This window comes from Colobus angolensis, unplaced genomic scaffold (assembly GCF_000951035.1).
Source record: "Colobus angolensis palliatus isolate OR3802 unplaced genomic scaffold, Cang.pa_1.0 Scaffold167, whole genome shotgun sequence".
Lineage (NCBI taxonomy): Eukaryota > Metazoa > Chordata > Mammalia > Primates > Cercopithecidae > Colobus > Colobus angolensis.
Genome location: NW_012114788.1, coordinates 3,470,054 through 3,481,642, shown reverse-complemented (window position 1 = coordinate 3,481,642; position 11,589 = coordinate 3,470,054). Strand labels below are relative to the sequence as shown.

General features: G+C 39.5%; 1 protein-coding gene across 2 annotated transcripts; it reads right to left on the bottom strand.

The window, feature by feature from the left end:
• Window positions 1-7,955: 7,955 nt before the first annotated feature.
• Window positions 7,956-9,858, bottom strand: CCL8 (chemokine (C-C motif) ligand 8). Of its 2 annotated transcripts, none has more exons than XM_011937671.1 (3): window positions 9,773-9,858; window positions 8,965-9,082; window positions 7,956-8,549 (listed from the first exon to the last, which is right to left on the bottom strand). In XM_011937671.1, the coding sequence occupies exons 1-3, from the start codon at window positions 9,846-9,848 to the stop codon at window positions 8,444-8,446; spliced, it is 300 nt and encodes a 99-aa protein (XP_011793061.1). In that variant the 5' UTR covers window positions 9,849-9,858; the 3' UTR covers window positions 7,956-8,443. The 2 variants fall into 2 exon arrangements, with proteins under 2 accessions (XP_011793061.1, XP_011793062.1); XM_011937672.1 differs by having other exon boundaries at window positions 8,965-9,076; window positions 9,773-9,848.
• Window positions 9,859-11,589: the final 1,731 nt, after the last annotated feature.

The window sequence follows — 11,589 nt, the reverse complement described above, 5'->3', positions numbered from 1 at the left end:
ACACAATGGGAAAAAAAGGTGTTCAGGCAACAAATGACATTATGAATAGAATAGTACCTCACATCTCAATACTAACATTGAATGTAAATAGCCTAAATGCTCCACTTAACAAATACAGAATGGCAGAATGGATAGGAATTCACCAAGTATCTGCTGTTTTCAGGAGACTCACCTGACACATTAGGACTCACATAAGCTTAAGACAGAGGGGTGGAAGAAGATATTCCATGCAAATGGACACCAAAAGCAAACAGGAGTAGCTATTTTCATATCAGACAAAACAAATTTTGAAGGAACAGCAGTTTAAAAAGACAAAAAGAGACATTATATAATGATAAAAGGACTAGTCCAAGAGGAAAATATCACAGTCCTAAATACATACACACCTAACACTGGAGCTCCCAAATCTATAAAACAATTACTACTAGACCTAAGAAATGAGATAACAACACAATAGTAGTGGGGGACTTCAATACTCCACTGGCAGCACTAGACAGGTCATCAAGACAGACAGTCAACAAAGAAGCAATGGACTTAAACTATACCCTGGAGCAAATGGACTTAAGGGATATTTACAGACCATTCTACCCAACAACTGCAGATTATACATTCTATTCATCAGTACATGGAACATTCTCCAAGGTAGACATTATGATAGGCCACAAAACAAGTCTTGATACATTTAAGAAAACTGAAATTGTATCAAGTACTCTCTCAGACCAAAGTGGAATAAAATTGGCAATCAACTCTAAAAGGAATCCTCAAAACCATGCAAATATATGGAAATTAAATAACATACTCCTGAATGATTGTTGGGTCAACAATGAAATCAAGATGAAAATTTTTTACATCTTTGAACTGAACAATGATAATGACACAGCCTATCAAAACCTTTGGGATATAGCAAAAGCAGTACTAACAGGAAAGCTCATAGCATTAAATGCCTATATTTAAAAAAAAAAAGTCTGAAAGAGCACTAATAGACAATCTAATGTCACACTTTAAGGAACTAGAGAAACAAGAACAAACCAAATCCAAACCTAGCAGAAGAAAAGAAATAACCAAGATCAGAGCAGAATAAAATGAAAGTGAAACAAACAAACAAATACAAAAGATAAAGAGAATAAAAAGCTAGTTCTTTGAAAAGATAAATAAAATGGATAGACCATTAGAGAGATTAACCAAGAAAAGAAGAGAGACGATCTAGATAAGCTCAATTAGAAATGAAACAGGAGATATTACAACTGATACCACAGAAATATAAAAGATAATTTAAGTTTACTATGAATGGCTTTATGCACAGAAACTAGAAAACCTAGAGGAGATGGATACATTCCTGGAAATATACAATCCTCTGGATTAAACCAGGAAGAAATAGAAACTCTGGGCAGATCAATAACTAGCAGCAAGACTGAAATGATCATTAAAAGTTACTAACAAAAAAAGTTCAGGACCAGATGTATTCACAGCTGAATTCTATCAGACATTCAAAGAAGAATTGGTACCAATTCTGTTGACACTATTCCACAAGATAGAGAAAGAGGGAATCCTCCCTAAATCATTCTATGAAGCCAGTATCACCCTAATACCAAAACCAGGAAAAAACATGACAACAAAAGAAAACTATAGACAAATATGCTTGCTGAATATTGATGCAAAAATCCTAAACAAAATACTAGCTAACAGAATCAGATGGCATATCAAAAAAGATAATCCATTATGATCAAGTGGGTTTCATACCAGAGCTACAGGAATGGTTTAACATCCACAAGTCAATAAATGTGATACACCACATAAACAGAATTAAAAACAAAAACCAAATGATCTTCTCAATAGGCACAGAAAAAACCATTTGACAAAATCCAGTATTCCTTTGTAATTAAAACCCTCAGCAAAATCAGCATAGAAGGGACATATCTTAAGGCAATAAAAGCCACCTAAGACAGACCCACAGCCAACATTATACTGAATGGGGAGAAGTTGAATGCATTTCCCCGGAGAACTGGAACAAAACAAGGATGATCACTGTAACCACTTCCATTCAACATATTGCTGGAACTCCTAGCCACAGCAATCAGACAAGAGAAAAAAATAAAGGGCATCCAAATTGCTAAAGAGAAAATCAAACTGTTGCTGTTTGGTGATGACATGATCACATACCTAGAAAACCCTAAAGATTCATCTAAAAAGCTCCTATAACTGGTAAACAAATTCAGCAAAGTTTCAGGATATAAAATTAATGTACACAAATCAGTAGCCCCTCTAAACACCAACAGCACCCAAGCTGATAATCAAATCAAGAACTCAACCCCTTTTGCAATAGCTGCACAAAAAAACCAAAATAGTTGGTAATATACTTAACCAAGGAGGTAAAAGACCTCTACAAGGAAAACTACAAAACACTACTGCAAGAAATCACAGAAGATACAAATGGAAACATATCCCATGCTCATGGACGAGTAGAATCAATATTGTGAAAAATGACCATACTGACAAAAGCAATCTACAAATTCAATGCAATCGCCATCAAAATACCAACATCATTCTTCATAAAACTAGAAAAAGCTATCTTAAAACGTATATGGACCCAAAAAAGAGCCCACATAACCAAAGCAAGACTAAACAAAAAGAATGAATCTGGGGGTATCACATTACTTCAAACTATACTATAAGGCCATAATCACCAAAATAGCATGGAACTGGTATAAAAATAGGCATGTAGACCAATGGAACAGAATGGAGATCCCAGCAACAAAGTTAAATACTTACAGCCAACTGATTTTTGACAAAGCAAACAAAAACATAAAGTGGAGAAAGGACACCCTATTCAACAAATAGCTGAGGGTAACTGGCAAGTCACATTATAAGAAGAATGAAACTGGATCTTCATCTCTCACCTTATTAAAAAAAAAATCAACTCGAGATGGATCAAGGACTTAAAACTAAGAACTGAAATCATGAAAAATTCTAGAAGATAACATTGGAAAAACTATTCTATACATTGACTTAGATGAAGACTTCATGACCAAGAACCCAAAATCAAATGCAGCAAAAACAAAGATAAATAGATGAGACTCAATTAAACTAAAAAGCTTCTGCACAGCAAAAGAAACAATCAATAGGGTAAACAGACAACCCCCGGAGTGCGAGAAAATCTTTGCAATCTATGCATCCAACAAGGACTAATATCCAGAATCTTCAAGGAACACAAACAAATCAGCAAGAAAAATACAGACAATCCCATCAAAAAGTGGGCTAAGGACATGAATAGGCAATTCTCAGAAGAAGATATACAACTGGCCAATAAACATATAAAAAATGCTTAGCATCACTTATGATCAGAAAAACGCAAATCAAAACCATACTGCGATACCAACTTACTCCTGTAAGAATGGCCATAATCAAAAAATAAAAAAATAAAAAATAGACATTGGTGTGGATGTGTTGAAAAGGGAACACTTTAACACCGATGGTGGGAAAGTAAATTAGTACAATCACTATGGGAAACAGTGTGGAGATTCTTTAAAGAACTAAAAGCAGAACTACCAGCAATCTCACTACTGGGTATCTACCCAAAGGAAAAGAAGCCATTTTACGAAAAAGATAATTGCATGTGCATGTTTATAGCAGCACAATTCTCAATTGCAAAAATATGGAACCAGCCCAAATGTCCATCAATCAAGTGGACAAATAAACCGTGGTGTGTGTGTGTGTGTAGTATGATACATATATAATATATGTGTGTGTGTGTTTATACCATGGAATACTATTCAGCTATAAAAAGGAATGGAATAATGGCATGCACAGCAACCTGGATGGAATTCGAAACAATTATTCTAAGTGAACTAACTTAGAAATAAAAAACTAAATATTGTATGTTCTCACTCATAACTGAGAGCTAAGCTATGAGGATGCAAAGGCATAAGAATGATACAATGGATTTTGGGGACTTAGGGGAAAATGTGGGAGGCAGGTAAGGGATAAAAGATTACACATTGGGTACAGCATACACTGCTCAGGTGATGGGTACAGCAAAATCTCAGAAATCACCATGAAATAACTTATTCATGTACAAATATAATAAATAAAATGGCATCTGGGATTTTAGTAGGGATTGTGTTGAATCTATAGTTCAATATGGAAAGTCTTGGCATCTTGATGCTATTACGACGTCTTTCCATTTATTTAAATCTTTAATTTCTTTCAGTGATGTTTTGTAGTTTTCAGTGTACAAGTCTTGCATTTTCTTTGTTAAATTAACTCCAAAATTGTATTCTTTGATGAAATTGCAAATGAAATTTATTTCCTTAAAAAATGAATCAATAAAATAGAGATTGAGGTGAGGACCTGTGTGCAAATGGTTTACTTGGGAAGGGATCTCAGGCTTCAGGACTGAGGAGGCAGCAGAATGAGATTAGGAAGGAACAGAAGCCAATACAATTTGCATTAGCAAGGTCAACATTGTGGACAGTGAGAACTTATTCTCCCAGGACAACCTGAGAAGCCCACAGAATGACCCGCAGAATTAACCACTAGAAAAAGGGAAGGCAGAAGCATTTGCACATCTGCCTTCACACTTCACCATGGAAGGTTACCACGCAAAATGTTCACTCTCCCACACTTCTGAGCCTTGGACAAGTGTGCAGCGGAGTCAACTCCTGACCCAAGATGACACCCAGGAGAAGCCTGGGGACAGCAAGTGAGAAGTGAGAAGAGGCAGAATGCAGATATTGAGTGAACCAAGTGAGTCATGGACTGCCACAAATAGTCTGCCTTAGCTGAGGGTGAAACCGAGGTGAGCCTAAGAGGATGTATGTCAGCTCTGAGTGACCTTTCCAGGTCTTGCTCCCAGTTTACAAGACAGCATAGCAGGGTACAAATCTGAACCAGTTTATGGAAGGATGTGGATTTTTAAAACACAAATATTCAAGTCAGGGCACATAAAACAACAATCACTTAAATAAGATGACATGTTACTTAAGATGTATTATGCTCATTGTCATTTGAAATGTAATGACATAATCCCAAAGCGTAGCTGGGTAAAATTTGAGAATAACAAATTTGTGTCTTTTTCCTGTGGCCTGGTGTCAGTTTTGTGTGAGTCTTCATGACTTTAGAATTTGGAATTTGTGGTCCAGGATTTCATGAAACCCAGGACCCACATATCTGTGCCCAGTTGGCCTTGAAGCTATTGAAGAAAGAGGTTAGAGTTGGATGGAGCTTTTTTGTGAACTCTGCCTGGGAGGTGCCCCTCTAGTCCATCTGACACTTAGCTGCTTTATTGCCCCTGGAACTGTGGGTGTACTACTTTGAACTTTAATGGAAAGCTTGTCTCCAAATAAGGAGTATCTGACTTAGATGTGTTTTTCCAATAAGCTAGGCCCTGGCTGCCTTTATGGTTTTAATCCTGGGAACTTTACTTCCCCACTCTACCCCAGACAACAAACATGACCTTGTTCCTAAGAAACATGGCTCTAGAGCTGGAGGGACTTGTGTAGTCATCTGCTAGATCCCCTCACTTCCTGCCTGTGATACAGTATGATCCTGATTTTTGGATGGGACATCTTAATGCTGAAGGGAAAAATTATGTCACCCTAGGTGACCAAGAGAGTTAAAGTTACTTTTAGGAGCAGAACCCAAGTCTTTTTCTTTTCTATGCTTCCAAATGTAGTGGAATTGTGACATCTTTACATGAACATTAACAGTAAGCCCTGCAGAGTTGGTTCAACAGTACAATAAATTTGTTTGCCTTAGACGTGTTTTTCCAATAAGCTGGAAGAATAATAAGATCTGGTATGTATGGCTCAATATGGCGGGTCACATGTTTGTAAGAGGATTCAGCTAAGCTCACTAAGTACAGGGGAATCTTGACCTTAAGAGGCTGTCAAAAAGAAGAGGTCTCATGCCTTTAAATGCATGCTTGCAAGTTCTTGGGATTGGGGTTGGGGATAGAGTGATGGAGATTATCTCAATCCTTTTGGGCAGCTATAACAAAATACCTTAGACTAGATAACATATAAACAAGAGAAACTTGTTGTTTATAGTACTGTAGGCTAGAAAATCCAAGATCAAACTACCAGCAGATTTGGTGTCCTGCAAGGGCCTTCTCCTCATAAATGGAGGTTTCTAGGTGTCCTCACATGATGGAAGCAAAAAATAGGATCCTTCAAGCCTCGTTTACAAGAGCACCAATCCCATTCATAAGGATGGCACCTTCCTGATCTAATCACCTCCTAAAGCCCTCACCTCTTAATATCACCAAAATGGGGATTAGATTTTCATGTGAATTTTGGACAGACACAAACACTTAGAGCATAGCAAAGACTAATTAATTCTGTGCCTCAGACCTACTAACCCTTTAAATAGTTGCTTTGCATATCATATCAAGTCTGTCTGAGAATTCTTCCCAACTTCACCCCCACTACCACCCTGTTTCAGGTCTTCATGATCTCTCCTGCACCACTTCAGCCTCCTGCTATTAGGCCCTCCCTCATCACTCGATCCTGCACTCAGATGCCAGGTTATTTTTCCTTATGCTTGCCTCTGAATGGGCTACTCTTCTCCTCTGCAATTGCAGAATTTTTAGTGAGTCCTTATTACCTGCTAAATTCCCAATCTGAAATTCAAGAACCCCTGCAATCTGGTTCCAACCTTTCTTGCTAAAACCCTAACTCCTCCATCTTTTTGGAGTCTGGCTGGATGGGACTCCTCCCTCTATCCCACTACCCTCCTCGCCCTCCTGCAGCAGCTCTGAAGAACCCTGTGCGTTTGCTATCTATCACACACACCATCCCTCAACGCCAGTCGTGTTGAAGACTCACCTTTGATAAAAGCCCTGAGTGGACCTGGGTTATAGACATCTAGTTTCCTCTTAGGCCCAGATTCACTCCTGGAATATTTATTTATTTATATTATACTTTAAGTTCTAGGGCACATGTGCACAATGTGCAGGTTTGTTACATATGTATACATGTGCCATGTTGGTGTGCTGCACCCATTAACTCATCATTTACATTAGGTATATCTTCTAATGCTATCCCTCCCCTCTCCCTACTCCCCACAATAGGACCCGGTGTGTGATATTCCCCTTCCTGTGTCCAAGTGATCTCATTGTTCAATTCCCACCTATGAGTGAGAACATGTGGTATTTGGTTTTCTGTTCTTGCGATAGTTTGCTGAGAATGATGGTTTCCAGCTGCATCCATGTCCCTACAAAGGACATGAACTCATCTTTTTTTATGGCTGCATAGTATTCCATGGTGCATATGTGCCACATTTTCTTAATCCAGTCTATCATTGATGGACATTTGGGTTGGTTCCAAGTCTTTGCTATTTTGAATAGTGCCACAATAAATAGTGCACACATACGTGTGCATGTGTCTTTATAGCAGCATGATTTATAATCCTTTAGGTATATACCCAGTAATGGGATTGCTGGGTCAAATGGTATTTCTAGTTTTGGATCCTGGAGGAATCGCCACACTGTCTTCCACAATGGTTGAACTAGTTTACAGTCCCACCAACTGTGTAAAAGTGTTCCTATTTCTCCACATCCTCTCCAGCATCTGTTGTTTCCTGAGTTTTTAATGATCGCCATTCTAACTGGTGTGAAATATTACTTGGTTTGAGAATTAATTAGATGGAGAAAACCCTGGGATTATGGAGAAAAGTTTAAAGATCATTGCAAGAGATCAGGAGAGAGACTTTGTGCAAAGGTAGGTGTCTCAAGAAAAGGCAGTAGAGAGGCTAGCGAATAAAGGCTGCTGAAGTTAGGGACTAAAGTCAAAGAGTTGGAACATCCTGGCCTGGTCCTACCAGTTCTCTGGGAACCTCGGTTGAGCTCAGCATGGCCAAAAGACATTCCTGAATAATGGCCCCTCCATGCCCAAACTGTCACCTATGATGCCCAAAACTCACTCCCAGCTAAATGTTATCCCAAGAAGAATAAGACTAAGTAGTTTTAAATTACATATATTTTTCTTTTTTCCAAAATGCCATAGTTATATACAGTAACATTAATTTCAACAACAGCAGTACAAAGCACACATTTGACTTATAGGAGGACTGATTGCCAAAGAGTACCAAAGTGTTTCACCTTGATGATCCATTGGAGGACCCCACAACACTACAGACAGGTAGGAGGGAGAACAATGACATTTTGCCATAAACTTAATGAGCTCATAGAAACACAAAAACAAAAACAAGAAACACATCACCAGGATTTTGTATTTTACATTCACTGGGATGTATGACAGATAGAGTTGAAACATCAATAACTTAAATATAATTAGATATTATTTAAGAAATATTATGCTTTAAATTATTTAAAAATAATCTCTTTGTGGATGTTATAATAAAATAGTGTCACACTGCACCTGGGGAAGGTTGGGGAAAATAAATAAGGTTTTCTTCAGGCTCTGACTCTCAGTCCAGGTATGAAGGCTCAAGGCTTCAGATTTTGAAACATTTGGTCCAGATGCTTCATGGAATCCCTGACCCATCTCTCCTTGGGGTCAGCACAGACCTCCTTGCCCCATTTGGTCTTGAAGCTGTGGGGGAGAGAGGGCACAATTAGATGGAACATTTTGAAGATCCTACCCAGGACCGTGGGCCATTGGTCCCTAGACCTGATCCACCCTTGGTCCTTAGGTAAAGGTCCCAGACCCGGGAGAGAAGGGACGGAAAGAGTGGGAGGAAGAAGCTCCAGAAGGAAGCTCTGCTCTTGCTGTCCAGGTGAAACCCTCCAGATTCCTGGCTAAAGGTATTGGGATAGTTTCACCAAGCCCCTAGAAGGGAATCCTAGAGCAGTTATGGACTCCTTCTCATGGGCTGAGTTTCTCTGTGGGGTAGAGGGGTCCTTTGGATAGATGTTATACGCATCTGACTCATGTGGACATGAATCCTGACTTCTCTATGTTGTCCATCAGAACTTCTGAATGGGGGTGCCAGACACTGTCCACTCACATCACAGCTTCCTTGGGACACTGGATGTTGGTGATTCTTGTGTAGCTCTGCAGCCTCTGGATAGGAATTTTCCTATTGATCACGTTAAAGCAGCAGGTGATTGGAATGGAAACTGAATCTGAAAGAAATTTTGCAAAGAATGAGACATTTAGGACTCACTGTAAGTGTGCATTTGTAAGGAAAAGAGGAGAAGGAAGGAGAAGACCAAGAAATCACCATCCTAAGTTCAGTGTCTTAGTCCAGATCCCAGAGATAAAATGTTACCTGTGAGTCTCTTTCCTCTATTGAACTATGGGGTCCCTCATTGTTGACTGGGTATGGACATTTTTGAGTAACAAGTTAGTCCTTGTCTACTAACCCAACACTTCTGACACTGGGAACATAAGTCCAAACACCTTGCTTCCCAGTCCTTCATCCTCATGGGCTTTAGAGCTAGTCTATGCCATATGCTGAGATTCCTCTGGGTCCTTATCCTCTTTACACAGCCACTGTTCTGGAAGGTACACTGAACCATGACCAAAATTTGAAGCTTCAAGCAATAGTTTCTTCCTCTCAACTACTGCCTGAAATGTCCTTCACACTCACAGTGAGAAACAGTTCTTCCTCCTGCATCATTTCCCCAAACAATAGGAGGGTTGTTGCTGTAGTGACTCCACTCTCTCCTCCCAAAACTGGGGTCAGGGAAGATCAAGGGAACCAGCCTCAGTGACCTGAGCCTTTAGTTCTGGTTCTCTTCCTAATGAGCTGTGACATAATGGCTCTTCTTAATTCCTCTTTTGGTCTCCCCTTAAGGAGGGAGAGGTCTTACCTGGCTGAGCAAGTCCCTGTGGGCTGAAAGTGGCTGCCATGAGCAGCAGGCACAGAAGTGCTGCAGAAACCTTCATGTTGGAGGGCAAGGTTTCTGGGTTGTTTTCAACCTCTCTGTTCCTCTGGTAGCTCTGCCTGCCTTTTATAGGGAGCAGAGAGCCTGGGCAGGGTCACAGTCAAGGAAGGATGAAGTAAGACCTTCCTTGAATATGCTGAGTAGGCACCAGATCCTGGGATAATTTCCAGATAACAAAAGAAGGAAGTTGTGAGTTTCTATCTTTTGCTTAGGCTCTGTGGAGCAGAGGCTGCAGGGTATGGGATTGTGCTCAGCAAAGTGACCTCATTGAACTATTAAGGGCTCTGATTTCCTTGAAATGTAAAATTATCTATAAGAAAGGAAGAACGGAAGCTGACATCATAGTGGAAGAGAACCCAGGAGGCCAGGGATGGGCCCTAAGGCTTTGCTGGTGCTCTCCATGACACTTGAGTCACTTGCAGTTCTAAGCCAGGCAAGCTCCTTTAGAACCCAGCCACAGAACCTCGGCAGAATGACAGAATCCTGGAACAAAGTCTTAATGCCCCGAAATCTTACTGTTGTAGAGCATAAGAACTAGACAGCACATGCTGGTCTCATAGCGTGGTGGTTTCCAAACATTTTATTTAGATGCTCAAGTTTCTTTCCAAATGAAATTATATGGAGAAGTCCAATATGTCATGGAGATTCAGGTGGAATGGGTCCATTTGCAGAAGGCCTTCCAACTCTTTTGGTTCACACACAGTGGGGCTGTGGGTGGGGCGTGACAAGAAGGAACCAGGTTTGTAAACCACTGACCTTATGTACTACCCCTGCAGGCCTGATCTATCCATCATTACAATATCGGATGAAAGTTTTCCTGCTCTAAGAATTCACTGTATTCTTCTACTCATCCTTTTTTCTCTACAAAAATCTCTGGCTACCACTGATCTTTTTACTATCTCTGTGCGCTTGTCTTTTCCCAAATGTCATATACATAGTTGGAATCATATGGTAGGTAGCCTTTTCCGACGGGCATCTTTCACCAAGCAATGTGCATTTAAGGTTTCTCCGTGCCTTGCTGTGGTTTGATAGCTAATTTCCTCCTTTCTTCTTTATTCATTTATTCTTTTTACTGTGGTAAAAATGCACGTACCTTAAAATTTACCATCTTAACCATTTTTAAGTGCATAGTTTAGTGGCATTAAGAACATTAACACTGTTGTGCAACAGTCTCAATAACTCTTTTCATCTTGTAAACAGAAATGCTATACCTATTGATCTCCATTTTTCCCTCCCCCAAGCCCACTATTTCTACTTACTGTTTCTGATTTTGACTACTCTAACTACCTCATGTGAGTGAAATCATATAGTATTTTTCTTTTGTGACTGGCTTATGTGATTTAGCATAATGCTCTCAAGGTTCATCTATGTGGTAGCATATGATATGCTACATATCCTTAAGGCTGAGTAATATTACCTTGTATGCATAAAGTACATTTTATGTATCCATTCATCTGTTGAGAGTTCTCTGTTCTGTTCCATTGACCCATTTGTCTATTCTTTCACCAATACCACATTGTCTTGATTAATGTTTCTTAACAGTGTATCTCGAAGTCAAGTAATGTTAGTCCTCTGACTATTCTTTTTAGGTGCTCTGTTAGCTATTCTGGATCTTTAACCTTTCCATATAAACATTAAAATCTGTGTGTCAAATCCAAAAAATAACCTGCTGGGATTTGGACTGGGATTGTGTTGAAGGTAGAGATCAAATTGGGAAGAACCGACATGCTGACAACATTAAC

What these genes read in the sequence shown, in the direction of transcription:
- CCL8 (XM_011937671.1), bottom strand. Translation starts at nt 9,848, where the DNA reads ATGAAGGTTTCTGCAGCACTTCTGTGCCTGCTGCTCATGGCAGCCACT. An exon ending in ACAGGGACTTGCTCAGCCAG is followed by an intron (nt 9,083 to 9,772) that starts GTAAGACCTCTC and finishes AATTTCTTTCAG; the next exon opens with ATTCAGTTTCCATTCCAATC. An exon ending in TGTCCCAAGGAAGCTGTGAT is followed by an intron (nt 8,550 to 8,964) that starts GTGAGTGGACAG and finishes TCTCCCCCACAG; the next exon opens with CTTCAAGACCAAATGGGGCA.